Source organism: Muntiacus reevesi, chromosome 4 (assembly GCF_963930625.1).
Source record: "Muntiacus reevesi chromosome 4, mMunRee1.1, whole genome shotgun sequence".
Lineage (NCBI taxonomy): Eukaryota > Metazoa > Chordata > Mammalia > Artiodactyla > Cervidae > Muntiacus > Muntiacus reevesi.
The window spans coordinates 128,484,493-128,509,550 of record NC_089252.1 but is presented as its reverse complement, the minus strand read 5'-3'; the positions used below and the strand labels follow the sequence as shown (position 1 = coordinate 128,509,550).

Genomic DNA, 25,058 nt, shown 5'->3' with positions numbered 1-25,058 from the left:
CTTAGTTTATTTCCCTTAAAAGTTAATTCTCATTTCTTCCACAGTGAAATATTTAGAAATAATGGCAGTCTGGCCAGTTTTCATCTTACATATAAGGCAATATGGAGGCAATGCCTCACATAATTCATTTGCTGTTTATAAGACCAAGTTAAATGTCAATTTTAACAGCTATTGAAGTTAAAAATTCCAATTATACCACAACTTAACAAAATCACAAATTTAAAATTAAAGTTTAGGAATTGTTAAGTTTATACACTGTTAGATTGATTTGATATTAATCTTATAGAATTATTTCTTAAATTCTAAGTATCCTCACAGTAAGAAAATGATTGTAAGTTCTGGACTTGGTTTGATGACCTTCCTGTCCTTGACTTCATTACTTCATTTTGAAGTACATTTTGGGAAAATATAATCTTAAAATGTAGGACATAGAATCCTTGTCTTGAAGATCAAGAAGAATATTAAGAACAAACCATAATACAACAAAGGCCAACATTCCTTAGCACAACTATTTCCTATAGAATAATAGTATTTGAGTTAAAATGGATACAACAAGGCAAAGTGTTGCTAATTAGTGAAAAAACCAAAGCATCTCTCTTATTATTGACCATCTCATAGCAAAAGACCAACAAGCATAGATATTCAACCTGTATTTGTAAGACATATAAAGAAGTGCTAACACTTATCCGTGCCTTCTGCGGCGCCATGCCTGGGTTTCTGGGTTACTAAAGTCACGTGTCCTCATGTAATGGGTTTTACAAGATAAGCAAGGTAAATTATTTTTAAATGATATAGTTTTAAACTTTACTTCTATCACATTTCTTATTGCATGATTAAACTTTGGTCTTGTTCTCAAATTTTCTGAAGCATTTAAAATTTTATTTAAACAATTCTGATGTTCTTTGTTTAAAAAACACTATATCCTCTTTAAATGTGTTTCAATGAATCATACTCTTCTGTGTTCAAATTTCATATATCTGCTCTCAAGATGGAAAAAAAAATTCAAGTGATTTTTTTTAAGTGCACACACAAAAAAAATGGAGAAAAAAATTTCAAATTTTTAAACACTATAGTCTGTACATACATGGTTGCAATGACTATGGTTTCCCATCAGTTGTTTTTCTACATTCTATCCAATGACCAAGCCAAATGATGTGTCCAGGACACAGTATTTATACTTATGATCACTTTACCAAAGTTCGTATCAGAGATTCATTTCATTAGTCTCCCTGTGGAAATAGCCCAGCTGGAAAGTCTTATTTTTAACTTTACTAAGATATCAGGTATCTCTGATTGACAATCTGTGAATTTAAATTTAATTGAGAGAAATCTTTAAATAAGTTACTTATGACACATTTTGAAAAACCATATGGGAGAGAAATCAGAGAGTAGCATTCAAGATATTCCAAATGCTTGTAAAGTTCAGAAATTTACAATGTTGGCAGTCCCAGACAAAGGTCTAATTTGAGGTACACTTACCATCCAGCAGCTAAAGTCATATAGATTAAAACATCTTACTAGGTCTGTGTTCCTACTTTGTTCTGCTTTTGCTTTGCTTTCTGGTGCAGCCTTTTGTTTTTCTTCTATTTCTTGCTATTGTCCTATGATGAGAAATAGGAAATCAAGCATATGAGATCTGCTAAAGCATTCATTGTTTTAAAAATTCTTGAGTTGAGTATTATCTTCCTGAGTTGTGTATTATCACACTGGTGCTATTCTTCCCTCAGAATAGCATCTAACCTGAAGGTCTAAAGTCAACCTATTGTTGTTCTGCCTGGTTCATTTTTATTATATCTTATCTTTATTATACTTTTCTTTAAAGCTTCAATTCCATAAATTTCCTCAGCCGGCTTACATGGAATACATGTAATATGTCAAACTGAAACTCATCTTGTAATTCTTTGAGCTCTTGTTTAGTAACTAAGATGTGTCTTGACTCTTTGCAACCCCATGGACTGCAGCACGTCAGGCTTCCCCATCCTTCACTATCTCCCAGAGTTTGCTCAAACTCATGTCCGTTGAATCCATGATGCCATCCAACCATCTCATCCTCTGTTGCCCCCTTATTCTCTTGCCCTCAATCTTTCCCAGCATCAGGGTTTTTTTCCAGTGAGTCAGCTCTTTACATCAGGTGGCCAAAGTATTGAAACTTCAGCTTCGGCATCTGTCCTTCCAATTAATACTCAGGGTACTTCACATTAATTTGTCTAGTCTTCCCCTTTAAAATTGGACCAGCATTTCTGTAGTCTTGTGATATAGTTCTCCCAATCTTAAAGGATTGAGTCATTTATTATTTTCAATATGTCTCCATATTAAAATTGTGATTCTCCAGAGTTCTCTTAATGTGTCACTGATATCTGAGGTCTTTTCTATCATCCTTTATTTGATTTCAACGGATGGCAAGCATCTTTTCTAATTTAGTATCAATTGAATATCTTTGCCATTCCTCAGACTAGACCTGAGAACTTCACTTCTTCCCTTTTATATCTTCCATCCCGATCTTCAAGAACCTATTTCCCTTTCTTAACTCTCCAGCAAAAGTTTTAGACTAAACCCTAAACCTTCTTTCACAGGATGGCCAGTTAAAGTCAACCACACAACTCAATAAAATAACTGCACCTTTTAAAAGAAGCTACTGCAAGATCAAAAATGTACATGGCCTAGCTCACCAAAAACCTCAATTTAGAAATATTCTTTGACTCCCTAACTCCCTGAACTTCACTTAGAATCTGGTTGTTGTTATTAATGTTTTAGTACCCAGTAAATAGAAACTCTGTTCTTTGCCAAAGTTTAGAATTTATTTGCTGATAAACAGAGGAGTCAGACAACAAGAGATCAAAATGTCAGCTTTGTTACTGATGCGGCTGTTAGAACACGGCTTAGGTATATGGAAATAAAAGGAGGTTCCTAAAACTGAACCCCCAAGTTAAAGTCACTTGACAGAGAAAGAAAGAAACGCTAGTCACACATTTCCAGGATGTACAAGTGTAAGGTCTGTGTAGTGTAGCGAAGTCGCTCAGTCGTGTCCAACTCTTTGTGACCCTTTGGACTGTAGCCTACCAGGCTCCTCCGTTCATGGGATTTTCTTCTTAAAAATAGCATTTGCATCATTATGATGCCATAAATACGTTACTCTATAATCAATAGCTATGAACTCACCAAAAAAGAAATGAAATTTTGTCCTTAGCATCTTTGCCTAAAAAAGAGCTTTAGAAATATCCGTTATATGTATTAATACCTCTTCAGATTTCTTAGCCTTTTTTTCCTCCTGGAACATATTTAGCTGCTAATTTCCCATATTACCATCTCTATAAATGTGTTGATAAGGTTTATGACAAACTTCCTATATCCTTAGAGATCTCTAAATATATTTTATACCTAAATCAATTGAAAATTATAAAAGTATTAGTTTAAAATAATTTCTCCTCAATGCTTTAAACATATTATTCTTTTGGCTTCCACTTATGTCTAACATCAGTTGATTGTCATTGTTTCGTGGTATAACATATAGGATTTTCCCTTCTCTTTCCCTGAAAGCTTTATTTCTCACTTAATCCTGAGGTTCAGAAATGTCATAATACATTTATATTCAAATAATTTCTATGTTTCATTTTTCTACTTTATGCTTTCAATCTAAAGACTTGTTAGACTAGACTGTTTTACATATATTGACTTAAAAAATTTTTATTTCTAGGCTTAACTTCGACTCTAAGAAGCTTATTTTTACAGAGACTGACGAGATTAAAGAGAAGTTGTCTGTTTCAGTAGTAATAACTTGTCTAACACTCATGACAACTCTTGATAGTCAGTAAGCATATTAAAATCGACAGTTACCCAGTGAATAGTTACTGAGCTCCAGAAATATAAATCCTAAATTTTTGTATGTTTTTTATCCGCTAATGTTTTCCTCCTGCATTTTTAACACTGTATAATTTTTTATTAAAACATATATGCATGTTGAAATCTGTATTTTGAGACTAAATTGGAAGATACTTTATGAATATTAATATACTAATTTATCATTTTTAATCTTTAGTTATAATATAAGTAATATATTATTATATGTTAGATTTGTTATGCTCTCTTAAATGGATACCGCTACAAAGTGAATATGGATTCCGTATTTGAAATCAATTTTTCAACATCATTAAATGAAATTAACATTCCAACTTGGCAATCAGCAGCATCCTCCAGAGAAGTAGTTTTCTCCTTGGAGCATAACAGTCACAGTTAATCACTACCAATGAATCTTTATGTTAGAACATCAAAGACTTAAAAGTGAAGCTCTATAGATTTAGTTAATTTATTTCTATTGCAATCCTAAGGGTCTTCTTCAGTGCATTAACATTAATGTGTTTTGAGACTTGGCATTTTTAATCTTTAGCATTTAGAAGTTTCAAAGCTTGCATATCTCTAAGCAAAATAAATGTCACTGAAAACATTCATAACTAAAGGTATCACAGAATCTCCACAACACTCTTCCATTTAATAAATATTTATTAAGTACCTATGTGCCAAGTTAAACTTATAAAATGAGTTGTATTTCAGAGGTTAATCTGTAAGACATCTGTTATAAGCTTTGAATACATTTTTCCATCTAAGTAAGGTCATATATATGGAAGGTAAATGTCTTTGCTTCCCTCCTCAAAGATATGTTTTGAAGAATGTTATAGAAACTAAATTTGGCCAAATAAAGTAAAAAAAAAAAAAAAGGAATTCACTTGTAGGATATTAGAATGTCTCAGAAATTAGAGAAACAACAGAGCCAGGACCACTCTAAAACTTCAACCATGGCAGATTATAAAATGTTTCTCTAGAGTGTTGTCAATAACTTATCTTTTCCATTTCACATTTTTAAGCTCCTGGGTGAAAGAATCTGACTGGCCTAATATGGAAGAGATATTTGTACTTGAATCAATTAGTTATAGTCAAATGTTCCTTTAGCACAGACATGGTTAAAGGGGACATTCTTGGGCAATCAACACAAAAAGATCTAATCAAGTAGACTATTTCAGAATACCAGTGTTCTCAATATTTATCTGGGAAAATATATCTCAGTTTCCAGCTTTGAACTCCAGAAATTTGCCCTCTCTGCCTGCACTGAGTTAGAGCTATCATTGCCTTACCATCTGATCATGCATGTCCTGCCAAGCTCCAGCCGTGAACAATTCTAAGGCTTCCCTGAACCTAAAAAATAATAATAGCCAAAGGCTAAAGGCCAAATCTACTGAAATTTGTTAGGAAAAAAATAAATCTAAGGAAAACCAGTGTGCCCTCTTGGAGGAAGGAAAAAAACATGGAAGAAATAGGGATATTGTTATGAACCTATGGTGCAGTGTTAATAGATTACAGAGTCAGTATCAATAGAATCAGAATCCCTGTATAGCCTCTGTATTTTCTGCCCATGAAAAATGAAAAGAATAAAATAAGAATTAATAAATAGTAAGTGAAAACTCAAGATAGTTACATGTACCAGAAAAATGACCTCCTTTTATAAAAAAGATCCATATTATTTGTCTTGACTTAGTAAGTCAAGACAGTCTTGACTGAAGTAAGCCCTGGATTAATGAAACATACAAATGATAACTTTTCAGTCATTTCCTTAGTGCCTGTTTTTTTCCAAGAACTGTGTCAGAAGTGACTGATATTTGAATTATACAGTTCTACTCTTCAGCGAGCTTGTAGAGAGACAGTCATGAAAACAGATTATTGCACTTTAGTATTTCAGTGTCCATGATCCTTTCTCTAAGTCTCTGGCCTTTGAGCAGAATGAGAAGAGTGCCATATGCCTAAAACCACTTAATATTCTTATTTAAAGGATGTTCTCCAAGTTAAGACTATATATTGACACCCTGCTTAGACTGGTTAGTTTTTCAAAATAAACATAAAACATCCAATAGGTTATTTTTGAACAGTAAGAAAGGGATTTTCAATCACTAAGAACAAATGGAATTCCTTAAGAATAAACTATGTCCTTGAACTTTTCATTTTCTATACATGTAGATGAGAAAAAGTCTGTAGAAATACCACATATTGAGTTCAGCAAAGTGTTTTGATTACTTTCTAAACGAACATAAGATTGGAATGAGGCTGAAAACATGAAAACATAACTGGTGGGATCATTGTAATCACAGAGGCTGGATAAGTGAATTCATGATAACTGAGTGAAATGGAAGTTGGTGGACTTAGCACTTTAATATTTGACTTAAATATGAATATGATATTTGTGAAAGCATGAAGCTAGAAGACATAGTTAAATTTAGATAAATGATTTGTTTAAGGGAAACATTTGAAGAGAGATGCAAATCTAAGAAGATGAAGTTTAACAGGGTCATTTATATGTTAATAAATCTGCATCCAACTTCATACATGCTGATTGCCTTTGTATAGGCAGATATGTATAATTTAACTGCAACTCCTAAGAAAAATGTTTCTACAAAAAAAGACAAATTGCCAATGCCTGCTAAAGATATTAATGATTTTCAGTACCCAAAAAGCAACTGATAAGGCCAAAATTCTATGCACTGACCAGAGCATAGCCGGATATTATGTTAATTTCTGGGAAATATGCTTGAAGCAGATATATTCAAACAAGAGATATTCAGAAGAACATGATCAGCATAGCAAGATGACACTGAACACCTTCAAGAAGTGTTGGAAACAATTAGGAATATGTGGAGTGTAGATAACAAAGATCCAGATGCTCCTAAGAAAAAAGAGCAATCAAATGTGTTCTTTTGGCTGCATGAGAAGATCTTGGGCCCAAAGTAAAAGGCTGTTAACAGATAAATGTGAGCTGCGTATAAGTGAGGACTGCTAACAATCACAGATCTGAGAAGAAAGAATTGACCCCCTTTCTAGAAAGAGAGCTGTTTCTCGTGATTATGTCTAACATAGACCTGCCTAGCATATGAATGTGGCAAGATTGTTATATGAGGGACTCGGATTTCAGTTGAGAAACTGAATTACATGCTCTTCAAATTGTCCCTGCCCTGTGTTTCTCTACATAATTCAAAGAGCTGGACTCAGAGAACCTCCGCTTTTTTAAACAAGGGCAGTGCCTGGCACAGTGTAGCTACTCAAGACATGCATTCTGAATAACTGAACACATAAATAGAATCTGGGTGGAAAAAGAAGAACAAAACCTAAGAATGTGGAACGGAAACTAGGGCAGCGACTTCCGCACACTAACCCAGCCGGAAACCAGGGCTTCATCTCTGCCCTCGTCCGGCCTTATCCTCGCTCTGCCGTCTGTGCCTCCACACAAGGTCACGTCACCTCCCTGTGGCTCTAGGTTCTAGCACTTTAAAATCTCTCAAGCTTGTCGATTTTCTTCTTTTCTTGCTCAGGCCATCATACTAAAACGATGTCTGTACTTCTAGTCCTGCCTTCTTCTAATTCATTCTTCACACTTCAGCTAAAGAAATCTATCTAAATCATTATTTCTAAGCTTGCCTAAAATCCCTCAATCATTTCCTAACATCCCTAGGATAAATCTCAAATGCCTTCATATAGCCCAGAAATCCCCACATTATCTGCTTCCTATCTATCCCTTTGTTTCTACTTCCCATCTTGCACGTTCTGCTCTTAATATGCTTAATATCTATGTCTTTTTTATGACTACTTCTGTCTCCTTGTGTGTGTATATCCTGTTCTGTTTTCCTCCTCATCCTTTGTGTGGTAATGATAATAATGATCTTCTTTTTATGTAATAAATGTTTAATAACCACATCGAGTAGGTGCAGTATGCTAGGCACTGTTCTATACATTTACACATATTGTGTCTTTTAGTTTTCACAAAGCCTTTGAGGTAGAAATGCTGTTGCTTCCACACATGAAGAAACACAGCTTTCCAAGCACTGTGGTATACAGAAGTGCAGACCTTCAGAGCCCTATTTTCTCTGAATTATTTAGAATCTCAGGATAAGGCTGCAATTTAAAAACTATGTAGTCCAAACTTTCAGCTGGATCTTAAGTACCCTATCTAATTTTAAATGGTCTCCATGGGGAGTCAGAAAAGAATCTCTCTCTCTATACTCTGAAAAGAGAAGCATAGTTTTTTCCATAGAGAATAATTAGCTTCTTATCTGACCCCATCCCATCCTTCCAAATAGGCTACAAATGTATTCAAATGAAACACTTATTTAAGAATGAGAAATGGAGGTAATTTCAAAATAGTGCAGTTACTTTATAAAGTTGATTTTGTTCTGATGTAATTAGCCACACATACTATCACCAAAGTTTGATATAAGTATAGTAATGATTACTAATAAGTTATGTAAGAAATGTAAATGTCTGCTTGAATCAAACTAACATTATTTATCCCAATAAAAAGCTTTCAAAGTCAGTGTCTAACAGCAAGGATGACAAAGTTCTTTTGTTGAAAGAAAAAAGTGACTAATTAAGGTACATTTAAATATAATGCTCACTGACATCTTAATCTAAAAGGGGTTCTCTATATTTATTTCCACAGTGTAGAATCTTATATTAGTTCTGTATGGTATTTTTATAAGGTCTTTGAAGATGTGCTTTTCCCCTATAGTTATTTAAAGTTAGCCTTTCAGAAGCAAGCATCTCTACATTTTGTTTCCACATTTCTAAGGTCAGTGATTACCTATATCCTATTGACAGGGTTTTATGAAAAAAATAGATAACAAGAGACTTTTCATCCAAAAAATATATGTATGCATGTATATATATATTATATATATATAAAACTGATGCTGGGAAGGACTGAAGGCACAAGGAGGAGGGGCTGGCAGAGGATGAGATGGTTAGATAGCATCATTGACTCAATGGACATGAATTTGAGTAACTCTGGGAGATAGTGAAGGGCATGGAAGCCTGGCGTGCTGCAGTTGATGGGGTCACAAAGAGTTGAACATGACAGCGACTGAACACACACAGATGTATATATCTAGACAGCATATTAAAAAGCAGACATTACTTTGCCATCAAAGGTCCGTCCAGTCAAAGCTATGGTTTTTCCAGTAGTCGTGTATGGGTATGAGAGTTGAACTATAAAGAAAGCTGAGTCCCAAAGAATTGATGCTTTTGAACTGTGGTGTTAGAGAAGATCCGAGAGGCCCTTGAACTGCAAGGAGATCAAACTAGTCCATCCTGAAGAAAATCAGTCCTGAATATTCATTGGAAGGACTGATGCTGAAGCTGAAACTCCAATACTTTGGCCACCTCATGTGAAGAACTGATTCCTTGGAAAAGACCCTGATGCTGGGAAAGATTGAAGGCAGGAGGAGAAGGGGACGACATAGGATGAGATGGTTGGTTGGCATCACTGATGCGATGGACATGAGTTTGAGTAAGCTCCAGGAGTTGGTGATGGGCAGGGAAGCCTGGCGTGCTGCAGTCCATGGGGTCACAGAGAGTCTGACATGACTGAGTGACTGAACTGACTGATACATATATATATATATATATATATATATATATATATATATATATATATATAGAATACAATTAAATGTATTTATTTCAGATTCTACATATTTAAATTTTTAATTTGGGGCTTGACTGGGATATAATCACAGGCAAAAGAATAACAAAATCTTTGAAAAAATAAAGATTTATCAACCTCTTTTAAAGAGTCTTAAATACTTCAGCTATTTGGATTCAATATTGACTTTAAAGAAAAATTATTTCTGAAGAAGTACAATAAGCCATACTTAAAACTTCTGAATCATTTTCTTTTGTTTATAAGAATTGCTAGAAATGTGCTTGGCTATTTATTTTTATCTATATCCCATCATTGTATATAATGCAATTTCTGCCATCACCCCTGGGTGCTCATATCCACATAAATCAACTGTTCACAACTTAACCTTTAAGTTCATGGCTTCATTACTTCCAGTGTCATCCTCTCTTCCAAGTCAGACACATCCCATATTATATTCTGAATCTTGTCATTATCTCCAAATCACCCCTACTCAAAAGTTACTAATTTGTGCATATCATTCCTTCCTATCTCCTCCTTTCAGCTTGTTTTATCAACTTCTTCTACTATCATCTTTTTAAAAACTTCTATCACTTTTTAGTGCATCAGCTGAATTCAGTCCTTTCCTGTCTCCCTATTTCGCTTGGATTCTATGACCATAATTTCACCATGCTCAAAAATTCCAAACCCATCATTTCTTTTTCATTTGGTTATGTCCATATCTTAACTACAGCCACCAATGAATTTTCTTTCTCCATGGCTCTGTTTGGGTTACCTGAGTGCTACAAGAGAAAATTAATGCAAGGGAATTTGAATCAGCTTCGTGTGGGAATTCAACACTGCCAAGTAATCCCAGTATTTTTCTGTCACCAGTCTTCTTTCTACTCTGCAACTTTTGTCAGAGACCTCCACTGTCCTCAAACCTGTATCTTCTGCACGTGCGTTCACTTTCTACTCTAGAGGGAGAGATAAAGAGACCATCTCGGCCCTCTGAATTATTTGCTGCTGAATTCACGCTAACTCTCGCCCCCATCCTGCGTTAACACAGGAAACTAGGTTAGTTTCTTCTCATTTAAGACCATCCCTGCTGATTTTGTCTGTCCGGTTCTGCCAGTTTACCACTTGTGCTTCAAATTCGCTTCAAATCCTCCTCTCTTCTGGCTTATGATCTTCAGCATTTAAAGATTCTCAAGTTTCACCTATTAAAAGAAATCCCTTCTTCATTCTACGTTTTTACTTCAGTCACTACCTGTTCACTCCTCAATCTGGTGTTAACAATTGATTTTTAAAATTTCTGAGTCATCAATTTGAACTTTAAGAAGCAAAAGGCAACTACATTCCACATATGAAGTTCATTTTATTAATATTTCTAATGTGAAATTTTACATTCAAAGTTAACTAGTTTATAAATAGAAGGTCCATTCATTCAGTGGAAGATCTAGAAGATTAAAGTGAGGCAATTAAGCATTTAAGAATCCTGTTTTTGAATGTAAGATATATGTTAGTTGATAATATCTTGTTTGTGTGTGGATGTATGCTGATGTTCCCAAGGAAAATATTGTGCCAGTAACTGACTTGTTCTTATTGGTTAAAGGGTAACTTAAAATCTGTTTTTTCTAGGTCAGTGAAAAATTGTTATTTGTCTATTATATACTACAGTGGTATTTAACTTAAGAAGATTAATTTTTGACAGATTCTCTCTTGGTATTCTCATAATTTTGACAATCTGGAGTAGAAAGAAAAAAATAAGTTATATGTTCCTGTAAATAATTGCATATAGAAAATAATATCAATTAAAAAAAAAGAAGAAAAGAATATCAATTTTTATAAGAAGAAAACTGTCTTTATCTAGACCAAAAGCACCACAAATATATATTACCTCTGATATGAATTTATAATATATTATCACAAACTCTCTTAAGAGTCATTTATAATTACAGCTTTTTGTCCTTTGCAGAACATGTCTTTTTGAAAGTTGTGAGCTGAAATACTTAATTCTAAAGTGAAATAGCTAGTCAAGATTGCTTTTAAATTAATTGGCTGTGGAGGAGAAGAAAGTTAGTAAAAACTATGAGAAGTCAGATAACTTACACACACTGATAAATATATTAGAAATTTAAGTGATACTTTTTGAGTCATATGTTTGTATTTCCTGCTTATTTTCACAATTTCTCTTATGTTTTATATTTAGGGTATTTCTATTGGTACATATTTCCTATTTTAAAAATGATAAATATGTGAAAAATATTCCACTGTGTACAGATTTATTCAACTCTATTGGAGAGCAGTGCCCAGGTCACTTGTGGGCCGAGGATTATTTTGTCCACAGTAATAACTGGCCCCAGATACTTCATGAAAAATAGCTTTCATGAAGAGCTCAGAAATTGCTTTTTTCTCAAAACTCATCAAAGAGTTCACAGGTATGTTGACAGGAAAATCATTCTAACCACCTAGAATGTATCTCTTTGGGTTTTAATTTTCTTTCTGTTGCATATATGATGCAAGAAAGATGCCTTAGATTTCTTAGGACATTGCGATGCCAATTTGTAAGGACTGCTATGTTTTTGTTTATGTGAAAAATTTAAAAACTTGTCACAGCTGTTCTGAAGTTAAGGTCAAAGAACATGCATTTCTCCAAAATGCACATTTAGTGAAAGAATACAGTTTCTCTGAATGAATGCGTTTGGAGGAGGCACGTGCAGAGTGTTCATCGCACTTCCAGCTTTTCTTTATAATGATTGTGTAATAAAAAAAAGGGAACTCTCTAACTTGCCTCATTTCTTAGATAGGAATATCTGCTTCATATTTTGTTACATTGATTATATTTTATGTAGTAAATTTTATTTTTCTAAGAATCTATTATGCTTTTATAAAAATTTAAAATAATATTCTCATGACTTTTTATTGGGTTATTTAAATTCCATATTTTCCCAGTGCCTCTACTCTACCCAGGGAACAAGTGGGCTACTTCAAACCCCACAACTAAATCAACATTTTTGTGATGACATCTGGTAACATTGGTGAACTAATCTAGTTCATTTCCCCCCTCAGAGTAATGTTTATCAACATCTGTCCAAATAAATAAATGTGTCTACTTAAAGACACCCAGTTGGCACAAGCTCAAACTTTATTTTGCCCGCTCAAATAGAGGAGGAAGAGTTAGTGTGGCAAGAGGAGAAGAGTGATAGAATTTTTTAGAACTTTTTCATGGCCTGATTACTGGCACATAATTATTATTATTTTATAGCACTTGTGTAATGTCATAATAAAATTATGAATCTGGGATGTGAAAATTTCTTCCTGCCTCAAATTAAGTTCGGGAGATTGAACATCAGAACCTTGCCAGTGACTTTGACCAAACCATGTATGTGAACTAGAATCCAGATAGTCCCACCCTCAAGCTAGTGCTTTCTTCGAGTCACTGCCTTTCTAGAAGCCTGCTGTATTTTTCTTAAGCTCTAAGCTTATAAATCTGTTTGAGATCCCGAGTACCACTTAATAGGTTTCTGCTTCTATTTGTAAAATAACCTGAGTGGCCCGAGGTGAAGAATATTTTTTAACAAGCTGTCTGACTTCCTCCCGGGGTTTACTACAGGCTGGGAAAATGTGGTCATGCATGTTTCAGAGTGGCTCATTTTCAAGAGACAGACTACTGGTCAACTATTAGAACTGCCTTCAGCCTGATTATGCTTTTGGATGCAGTGAGTATGTGTGTATTGGTGAAATTAAAAAAAAAAAAACAAAAAAGAAAACAGAACACCATGTCTTTCTCGTATCTGAGCTTCAGCACATCTGAAATGATGCTCTTGTTTTATTCCATGGCTTTCTTTGGATTGAAATGTATCCATTAACATTTGTGTGCTTTTCTTTTTCATCTGTCCTCCTTCATCTCATGAAAAGCACATCGGGGTAAGTTGAATCACAGTGGCTGCTGAACATGTTTATTTTCAGCACCATCCTCTTTTTCTTTTATCTTTAGTATTTCTCCTTTCAGTTGTAACACAAGCTGCACTGCCTCTGACCTAAAATGAAAATTGGGAAGTGTATTCATTTTCTTAACCATAAAAGGAATCATTGGTTCAGAGAAATGTTCACATTTAAATGAATCATGTTGGCCTTTCAGGCACTTCAATTTCTTCGGTTCTACTAGACACATATCAAAAGACAATCCAGATGACATTTTCCCTAGTTCTCAAGCCACTCTCTAGGGGTTAGTGTGGCATTCAGGGAGGCTTAAGTAATCGCTGCAGGTCACTTGGGTATTTTTGACTGTGCTGCATGACTGACTCTGGCTGTGTATTTTGAAATGCTTTGTGGTTCTCCACCAGCATTATATTCAGGAGATGAATGTATTTGTCAGCTACTGGAACTGCCCTTAGATGAAGAGGGTTAAATGCTGAATCTTCCCCAGTAGGACTTATACATTTAAAGTCCAAAGTAATCCTTGGTTCTGACTGCACCCTTTGGTCTTGTGCGTTTCTTTCCCCCGTTTTCCTATACTACGAGTTAATTCTTAAAGCCTTGAAAGGTGTATTACTAAGATGACTGTTCCAAATTTCAAATCCTGCTTTTTGAACTAAATTTAGAATATGTTATTTATTTCTAAAACCAAGTAGGCTCCAGTTTATGCATAATATAAAGGATTACATTTCTATAAATGCCCACATGGACAACATGATGAGCTATAAAGCACTAGATGGAGAGAGGTATTGATTTTTACACTTTAAGCAAGACATTTTGAGGGAGCAAATAAATCAGCTCCAATGAGATGCAATTATTCAGGAAGCTATGGAAAGTGGCACTAATTGGCAATGTGTATATTTTATATACCAATACAAGGTCATGTGCTTTGTTTATTAGTTTGGTTTACATTTGTTATATTTTTCCTAGTCTAACTTTAAGATATAATTACCACTACTAATTATTTAACAATGCAATGTTTTCTTAAGTTAGGATAATTTATGATATTAAGGAAAGCTCTAGGAAGTGTTCTTGAAAATGCAAGGCAAGCTGTGATTGGAGTACTATTCAACTACATTGGCCAAATGCAAGTTGTTAAGACCTTACTTTTTTAAAATATTGAATACTCTGACACTGAATTTTGAAGAATTATTTACATGTCATCATGTAATAGTGGCCTTCTGTTTTCTAATGATTTTAAGTTTCATGAGGAAAATAATGCCAAGAAATAAAACTTTATTCTCCCTTTTCTTTTTGAATGAAATATTGAAAATTAATAAGTTCATAATACATCAATATCTGTGGACTTATTGAAAATTAATAAGTTCATAATACATCAATATCTGTGGACTTTAAGAAATTGATATAATTACTTTAATTCTAAAATTCAATTTCTTGTCTTGCACATGGTCCTAGAATTTAAACATTTTAAGACCTCAAAATCATTTCCTTGGTCCAATTACTAAAAGGAAGCTCGGGAAGTTAAATGTCAGGAGAAGATAGTACAAACATAGTAAAGATGTGGGAAGATTTGAGGTGGAAAGAATATTGAATTAGGAACAGAAGACAAAACTTTAAGCTCCATGTGTTTTCTGCATACCTTTGAGTGAATTACTTATATTATCTGTACTTTCTGCCAACTTCCTAATACAAGAGTATGAGAAAAAAATAATCTCAGAAGCTTAGAACTATAAACTTCAAATCTGATTTAAAGAGGGCTCAAAATTAGATGAAACACCAAAGCAATCTAGTCTAAATGGCCTCCAAATAAGCCTGAAAACTTACCAATGTCTCTCCAGTAAGTTCCTGTTTAACAATCAGGAAGGGACTGGGGAGAACAGACCACAGTATATTGCAAAAGTGAAATTGTTTACTGGAAAGAAATACAAGCCCCTCTAGCTTTCAGTAACAGCATGAGTAATTGCATTGCTCCATCACATTTGTGCGTACATGTGTGTGTTTACACCTTTTTTAATGGTTTTGAAAGTAATTAAATTCAAAATAAAATGAGGAGTGAAATTATGTAAATCCCAACTCAAATTCACAAATATATTTCTTTCCTGAGGCTGTGCCCTCCATTTCAAGTAGCTTGCAGGGAAAAAAAAAAAAAAAGGTTTCAACATGAATGAACTTAGGATTTATGTATTCAAATAATTTCAGTTCCAAGCAATGTAGCATGTATCTGAGGATCTAAATAAAGCACTCCTTAAATGTGCAATGGACTTTTATATGTACTACATGTGAATATGTGCCATAATAGGTTATACCTACACATACACTTGCACTTACCCACATACAGAATCACAGCATGCTGTGCTTTCAAAATCAAGTCAACCTTGTTAATGTTGGATTTGAAACTTAATTTTATGGAGCTAAATGTGTATATTTAGGTAATCAATGTCTGAAGCAGTTGATTGGGATTTATAATATATTTCTATTTAGAATAATTATGTTAATTAAGATTATATATTTTCAACTTACATATGTTTAAAAAAAAAAATTGACATGGTGCTATATTTCCTTCATATTTACTGACCAGAATTTGAAATAGTTTTTTGTACTTTTGATTCCCACAGAATTGGTCAATAGCTATAGATTTCTGAATAATGGCATTATAACCCATTGTCTGGTTGAAATTCAAAGAAATCATGTTTTCTTTACCCTCTTGACTGTTGAAGTTTATAGGACCAGGATACATTTTATAATTAATAATAGTGTAAAGTTATGTAAATTTGCTTTTAGAAACTACGTGCAGATTTATTCTCTGTACTGTACTGTTAAGAAGGAGGTTCAACTGTCAAATTATTTTGACTTACATTTCATTCTTGGTTTTATCAAGTCATTTATTTCTCCTGGTTATATCAATAAGTAAGTCCTTGCTGTGTGCCACAGTAAATAAATAGACCCTAAAGATAAATTTTTCAGACAGAGAATTACTTTGTATTACAATAATGCAAAGTTAAACTGAAACAAATTACAAATTCAGCTTTTCCATCCTGATTATATAAATGGGGCTCACTTCCTTCCTCTGGCCAAGATTCAGAACCTGTCTTTAATAGGAAACAGCAAGAAAAGGAAGGTTCCTTTTTTGTCTTATAGTGTTGGGGACCAAAGTGTGTGATGGTGAAGGTGGTAAAGACTATCTATATTACCAGAAGTCAAATTAATGTGAGTCTACACATGAATGAACAATGAGAGGAGAAGTAAAGGTGGGAGAGTATCATTGCCTTTCATTTTAACGAAGAGGTGGTTACTCCTGTCCTCCTTTTATGATCATGTAGAGTTCAGAGAGGTTAGTTAGCCTGAGGATAACTGGGGGTTCAGAGGCTGACCCTGGCCAAACTGTTGGCGCTCAAATTCTGGCTCTGCGCTCACTGACTCTGTTCCAAGCGTCTCTGTCTTCAGTGTCCTCTTCTGCAAATGTCTATCAGCATGTATCTTACTGGATGGCTGTGAAGATTCAATGACTTATACATATAAAGCCCTAAGGATGGTGCTTCACACTGTCACTTACTATCACAGAGTAAGTGATAAATGCATGCCAGCAATTATTACCTAATATCCAGAGCCTAATTTGTCTCCATAAAGAAACTTTAATTTTTCAAACCATGATATTTTATCTCAGAATATGAAGTGGTTCATATAAACAAGAAAGTACAATAGATTCAATTACTCACTGTATTCAATTGTAATACATTTTAATTACATTTAAATACAATATTAAAGCATAAATGATAAATATAGCAAGTGCAATAACTAGAATATATACAAGTTATAATATTTGTGTAGAAGAGAAAATGAATTCTGCCTGGGAAAGGTCTTGGAATCTTAACAGGGAGGATAAAGTTTAAACTGAGTCAGAAATATAAGTGTGAGTTTGCCACAATTATGATGCAAAGAAGGATGTCCCAGGCAAAAGATAAAGGCATATACAAAGTCATGGAGGGTAAAAAAATAGAATGAGGTATTTGGAACATAGCAAGCACTGAAGTATTGATTGAGCAAAAGAAGCTGGGAGAAATCGAAGGGCCATTTCACCAAGGGTCTTTTTAGTTGTGCCAAGATATTTGACCTTTATTTTCAGTTCAGTCATGTCCAACTCTTGGTGACCCCATGGACTGTAGCCCACCAGACTCCTCTGTCCATGGGATTCTCCAGGCAAGAATATTGGCATGGGTTGCCATTTCCTCCTCCACGGGGTCTTCCTGTTGAAGGGATCAAACCTGCATATCTTATATCTCCTGCATTGGCAGGTGGATTCTTTACCACTGTGCCACCTGGGAAGCTTATTTTCAGTTGCCTGTTTTAAAAACTTCAAAGTGGGATGGAAGTTTTTAAAGAAGGCAACCCTTACAAAAATGTTTGTGTTAGAAAGGTCTTTTTGGAAGTTGAAACAAGGATGAGAAGTGAGGAATACTATAGGAGAGGCAGACTGTGAGTTTACTGCCATGAGCTACAAATGAGTTTGAACAAAATCTTTGGTAGTAGCCAATCAATTTACAAAATATCATATTTAATTTTAGAGAGGGCATTTTAACCTCTTTCTGCAGCCAATCTTTGTAGCTGCTAAGCAAAATTCTTACTCCTTATTAAGATGTAATAAGTAGTTGGATCTTAACAGAAACATAGAATACTTAAAAGTCAACCTTCAATCAAGGATCCTGGATGGTTGTCAACACTGAGATTTTCATGGATTACGAGACAGCAATCTATCAAAAGATACTCTTGGCTAGATCAAGCAAAGATGCATGGTGCAGTACAAGAGTAACCTCTTACTCCTGAATGTTAGTCTTGGGAGGGAGATGAAGCTCATGCATTTGGTGCCATTAATGGGCTTCCCAAGTGGCACAGTGGTAAAAAACCTGCCTGTCAGTGAAGAAGACACAAGAAACACAGTTCAGTCCCTGCGTCGGGAAGATCCCTTGGAGTAGGAAATGGCAACCCATTCCAGTATTCTTACCTGGGAAATTCCATGGACAGAGTGGCCTGCCAGGCTAGAGTCCATAGGGTCACGAAGAGTCGGACATGACTGATCGCACATGCAGGCAGGCAGGAAACAGACTTTATGAGTGACGCTGACACTATGAATTTCCAGATTTTAAAGGATGAAAGAGTCATTGTGGGATCTGGGATGGATCAAAAGTAAGAGGACTTTTTATGATTTAGACATCCCAGAGCTTCTCTGATAGCTCAGATGATAGAGAATCTGCCTCTGAGGCATGAGACTTGGGTTCGATCCCTGGTCGGGAAGATAACCTGGAGAAGCAAATGGCAACCCACTGCAGTATTCTTGCCTAGAGAATCCCATGGACAGAGGAGCCTGGCGGGCTACAGTCCACGGGGTCACAAAGAGTCAGACATGGCTGAGAGACTTTCAGTTTCAGTTTTCAGGTGGCGCTAATGGTAAAGAACGCACCTGCAAATGCGGGAGATATAAGAGATACGGGTTCGACCCCTGGGTTGGGAAGATCCCCTGGAGAAGGAAATGGCAACCCACTCCAGTATTCTTGCCTGGAGAATCCCATGGATGAAGGAGCCTGGCGGGCTAGAGTCACAGTCAGACATGACTGAAGCCACTTAGCGAGCACTCATGATTGTGATCATCAAAGAAGAGAAACAACTTACAATCACTGGAAAATGGTACTTGCAAAGATGGAATTATTCATGTTCAAATTATTTGCCAAAGTAAGTTTCCAGGTCTAATTAGAAGTCAGAGGAGACTATTAGAAAGGAAGATCAAGACTAAAACAGGTTTAGTCCAAGCTGATGATTGTGTGGTTTGAGGAACTCTTGAAGGGTTTTCAGAGGACAGTTCAATAATAATTAGCTCACATTAACTGGCTGTTTCTTTTGTACAAGTTATAGGTGTCATCACATTAAATATATTTTCTTATTTAACTCTCATACCAACCCTCTGAGGTAGGTACTGTTATCAACTTCATCTTACACGTGAGGAAACTGATCTACGAAAAGGAAAAGTGACTTGTCTGTGGGCGCACAGCTAAGAAGGAGGGCCCCAGGAATCCAGCCTAAGCATCCCCATCTCAGAGCCCATTGTATTTATTACCGGATCTGTTCTTACAGATTTACTTTCCATGGCAATGTACCGCAAGGGTAAGAAGTCTGGAGAGTAAGGCCAATTACAAGCCTGAGAAAAAAGAACAGTGGCAGTGAAAACAAAGTAAAAGAAGATAAAATAGGAAGTAAGAATGGAAATAGACAGGCATTAAATGGATGGTGACTGAAATGGCCAACCTGAGTGACAGAGGAAACGGAACCATGTGGTATTTAGATAGTCATATCACAAATTGGCAGTTCCAAAATAGCCTCCTAGGCTAAGTGGTCCGAGAATAAAGTCTCTTTTCTCTGACAGCAATGAACCATCCACACTGGGAAAAATATGGAGAAGGAGACCTCACTACCCTCAGGGTTGTGAATTTTTGAATCATGAATTTCATTTCTCAGCATTTAACATGTTAGTGAAATTGTTGATTTACAAGTTGTTCCAGACTGTAAGAGCTTGAGATCAGGGACTGTGTCTGCCCTGGGACTAGGGTAGGCAGGCAGTCATTAGATTCTTATAGACCTACTATGTGTTGAGTTTTTGACCTCAAAACAAAAAATAAAACTAACAAAATTTCTGACTCAGCAAAATGTTAAAGATAGTCTAAGAAAAATTGCTTGGTACTGAGGGGCCTAAAAAAATAAGTACTAAATATTGCCTCCAGGTCCAGGGTAGGATGGTTTAGAGAGAAAGCATTTTTGTTGTGTCTTGAAAAACAAGATACAGTGGGAAAACAAAGCAGAAGAGCGTGTGTATATCATTTAGTATGAAAGGCACAAAGCTAAGAAACGCAAACATACTCTACCTATGAGGTCAAAACTGAAACAGTTGAAGATATAAAACCTGTGAAGGAGGAAGCAGACATTTCTGTTTGGATGGAATCACTCAAGCAGAACCGTCCTTGCTTAAATTAGTCTGGATTAGGAGTTAGGAACTACAAGCCCAGAAAATGCCCTTGATAGATTTACATTTTTTAGACATTTTCAGGCCTTCATCTATATGTCCTTGGTGGTGGATATTACTAGGGTGCCTACTCTTTGCTCCTGTCTTCGGATCAGGTGTGACGCGTGCAGGCTGCCCTCTGCACGTTTCCCCATGAACTTGCCAATTATTCACACACCTGGGTGTTCCCCACGCGCTGGGCCTTCTTGACCTGCCGCATTCCATTTACAGTAACTCACTGACACCCTTCTCAAGAGAGTCTGAGGCCTTTGGGGAAATTAATGGCATTCTTTACTGCAGACGAGAATGTGTTTCCTGAAAAAGGCTCAGCGACTCAGGAGTTTTTCTGATTCAAAAAAACTGACCTTCCCTTACAATTAGTACTTTGTTTCCACGCAGGAAATGACAATCTTGTACCTGAAAGATACAGGTACAAGATACAGGTACAATCTTCCTTCCTGTAGAAGGAAGATTGTCCTCTAAAATCTGTTCTAAAATGTAAAACAAATATGGGTGCCCCTGTTTATAGTGATGTGTACATGTAAGTGATTTGAGGGGAAAGGATGGTTGGATATTAGATTATCTAAAAGAAAGAAAGGAAGAAGGGAGGGAGAAAGAAATGGGGAGAGAGAGAAGGAAGTAAGGGAGAAGCGAGGGAGGAGGGAAGGAAGGAGGACGAACAGAGGACACCCGTGTATCCAAAATGCCTGTTTATCCCAAATCACTTTTTTAAAATTTAGTATTTCCTAATAGTTCAGGTCACTATTTCTCTGAAAGTAACTTCAAAATATCTGATGGCCACAAGCATGCCTTCATGCAATTAATGCTATGCTTACGCTTAATCATCTCTCATGAGATCACCATGTATTAAACTCAGTGATTTCCAAGAATTTTAGCAGTAACCAAATTGCTTTGTTTTCCTAACCATGCCTCTCTCCCAAGCCAACATGTCCAGATATATGTCTCTTAAATTAATTCCATATGATGCAGATTTTTTTAATAGAGAAAAATTAGATGAACTATTTCTTGGAGAATTTCAGCACATTGCTTTACATAGTTAATACCGCCCTTGGGTTAAGGAAAGGCAGACCTGGATTAATATCATGCAACACACAGCCCTAGAGTAAAAGCCAGTCACCCACTCCAGTCTGGCCTGTTTCTCACAGTTCCAAGTGTGTCCGTTCAGAGGCCTCTATTTGTGATTTAGCCCTGCCAGCTAAGGGCCAAAGGGCAGAATCCCCTGGACCCTTATCTCACTATCTTTGTGTTAGGTGGTTAGAATAGGAAAAAGGAGTCCAGAATGGCAGTGGCTAAAAGATAAAGTAGGGGAAAGCCCATGAAAATAGAACAAAGGAAGGTCGGAGGACTGGAGTGAGAACCTCAGGTGAAACAGCCCTCCTGGCTAGCCCAGTTTACATAGGGCAGGCTCAGGGGGAAGAGAAAGAACGTTTAAAAACAGGAGCCAAAATTGGGCCTCTGGTCTCTCTTCTGTTCGCCTTTCCTTTAGGGTCAGCCTGTCCTCGTGCCTCGAGGGTGTACGATCCTTTGCTAGCCGAGTAAAACTCTGAGCTGTAATCGAGCTGTAACACTGGTCTCGTTTCAGTTCTTTGCGGTGAGACAGAACCAAGGAAATTTCATGCTCCCCCTGACATTTGCATACTCTTACTAAAGCTGTTGTGCTATGAGTGTTTGTGATTTAAATGTAACAAAGCACAAAGAAAAATTTTCCAAGGGATATAACGTCCAGTGATTTCTCAAACAACTGTATGATAAATTTCTGTTCAAAAGGAGAATAGGATTACTTGAGCTCATTGGATTGCCTCTTAACCAGATTCCTATCAGGGGTCGCAAACCAGATTGAACTCTTAGAATCATCTGCAATGGGTGCTGTTCTCATAAAGTGACTGAAAAAAATGTACTAAAAATATATTATGAGATGTAGTTTATTGAAACCAGAAGCAACTAAATGTAAATAAACACTGGCTGACATGTTCAACATTCACTACTGCGTACAGAACACCTCTTTGGTGCCTGACTTTGTTCTAGATGCTTCAGATGCACCTCTGAACAGAGTATGTACTTGAGGCATTGGTCCCCCTTGAGCTTATTTTCTTTCATGAGATGACAGGTCAAGGAATAAATGATACATTATGTTAGAAGATAAGTGATGTGGGAAAAAACAAGGCAAGGAATGGAGATAAGGAATGTCTGCTCGGTATTATGGGAAAGAGGGGAAGAGACATTTAGAGAGAAAGTGACATTTGAGTAAAGATTTAAAAGTATACAAAGAGTAAGGCATGTGAAGATACAGGAGACAAGCATTCAGAATGAGGCAACAGCAGATGCAAAGGTCCTGAGGCAGAAAAGATCTGGGGTGTGTCCTGGGAACAACAAGGAAACCAGTGTTCCTTGCTGAGATGGGCGCTGAGTCAGAGAACAAAGGGTAGAATGGATCCTAACAGCTGGTTTAGCTTTTATTCTCAGTGAGGCAGATATTAATTGGGGGGTTATGAGCAGAGAAGTTACATTATCTGACTTAACTTTTAACAGGATCACTCCAGTTCCTGTGGCACGCTTTTAAAATTAGGGAACTCGTTAGAAGATTCACAATTGAAATGTTCTACTTTTCAAAAAATGGCTTATGTACAATTTATGTAATTTCCTTGTGAAAATGTTATGTGCTTTCTAGGTGATGAGTGCATATTGACTTGCTCTTTTTGGCTAAATGTAGCAAAAACCAGGTGTAAATGTGTATTTGTTTCTTCCCCTCTAATGCTACTCACCTGTCACATAACTGAAGCGTTTTCCCCGCAATGGATATAACGTTACAACTCTTGATAATGCTCCTGGGCCCTGTGGAAACCCACTCTAAATTTTCTTGCACTTGTCCTGTGTTCAGTCCTGCCTCTGTCCCTGCATCCTTACTGCTCATCCTGCTTGGAATGTCATCCCTGACTCCTTTCCACCAGCTGTTCAAAGTCAGTTCAGTTCCTCTAAAGTCTCCACTGCTCATTTTCATTGCTACGAATATTAACCCTTTCTCCAAAACATCACGCTCAAAATGTGCATCATCGAGTTTAGCATCTATTTGTCAATTGCACTATGTATTTAAACAGTTTCATGTATTTGCTTTTTCCATTTAACCAGGGATCTCCTGTAAAACTGGGTGCTTGTCTGTGTGAGTCTCAGGTCTCAGCTCACAATAGGTGCTCAGTTATTACCTGATGGCTTGTAGTTTAACCCTTCAACTCATTTCTAGTCAATATATCTATCACAGTGAGACTAGGCTATTCAAAAAGCCGAGTTTTCAATGCAGGCATGTCCTCGGAAAGCCTGAGGGGATGGCTGAGAGTCCAGCGAACCAGGTGAGGGAGCTACTCTAGTTTCGCTTTGGAGTCGTGGTGCCAGTGTCGCTGTTCCCCTTCCCAGGTGCTGAATAGCTGACGCACGTTTCTTTACTATCCCGTGAAGTGAAAAAGCAGTTGATTTGTGTGTCTTTTCAGCTGCTATTAACTTTAATCTTTGTTTTGCCTCCGAGTTTCTTTGTTGCACTGCATTTTGTGGTAGCATCTATTGCACACATGGAAAGCTTTTGCGTTAGAAAACATCTTTATTATATATTCTAACACGTTATAGTCCACCACAATAAACAATTAATCAATTGATAGCAGAAAGTAATCAAATGCTTCATCTTGGAGTTCCTAAGCATGAAAGACACACATTCAGAATAAAACAATATGTATAAAATGTGTGTGTAAGATCAATGTATCTAAGGAATAGAGAATATATTTTCCAATATAGTCCTGGACAGGTATATATCAATTTGAGTTTCAAAGAAACACAGACTTGCTATTTCAATCATGAACGAGCTGAAATTGGTTTTATAAATGGATGTCAAGGGTCAGTAGTAGGGATAGTGATTAAAGATGCATTTGTATAGGCTCTTCACATATTTTTGTTATCAGTAACAATCATTTCTTGTCATTGAGATGCTTTGCTTTCTTTAAAACCAGTAGTGATTGTAAATGAAAATAAGTGTACTATTGAATTTTATACCTTACATTGTTTTTAGTGATAGAAGTGAATGTACCTCGGAGTTCCCTTCAAATGAGAAGTAATGTTGTAGTCTACACAAAAAACTAACTCCTAAGATAGCCACCTGGACCCAGAAAGCATACTAAAATCAAGTGTATCATTTGAATGGGGCTAAAATTACTGACTTGATCTTCTGCCTCTATAAACAGGCATTTGTTTCTACTATTGAAATAATGAGAAGCAGACAAGACAGATGGAAGAAACTTCACTTAGATCCTGTAATGCATGCAGGAATATGTATATGTGGGCACATTCTTGTTTAAGGGTTAAAGTTTTTTGCTGATAATATATTTCAGTTTCTTAGTCCATTAACATTTAATGCTTGAATTTCAGTGAATCAGTGTTGAGGAAAATTATTTTTAGATATCAGTGTTTCATTTCTAATAAAGTCAGCGGATGATTTGCATGTATTGTTCAAAGGAAGAAAGAATTCTGTTATTCTGTATTAACTCATAAAAAGCTTATAAAGGATTGTGGGGCTTTTAAACAATATTGTCATTAAAAATAATCACAGCCATCTTTTCCCATATTACCTGACTAACAATC

At 36.0% G+C, this 25,058-nt stretch overlaps 1 protein-coding gene across 4 annotated transcripts in view; it reads left to right on the top strand.

The window, feature by feature from the left end:
* PPFIA2 (PTPRF interacting protein alpha 2) overlaps positions 1-25,058 on the top strand; it is a 472,755-nt gene that overhangs the window by 412,558 nt on the left and 35,139 nt on the right. Inside the window, exon 20 of one of the 4 annotated variants that reach the window (XM_065935474.1) lies at positions 13,352-13,360. The exons of the other annotated variants lie outside the window; for them this stretch is intronic. Coding sequence (XP_065791546.1) covers positions 13,352-13,360 — 9 coding nt within the window. The remainder of the gene's footprint in view (positions 1-13,351; positions 13,361-25,058) is intronic. 4 annotated transcript variants of the gene reach the window in all.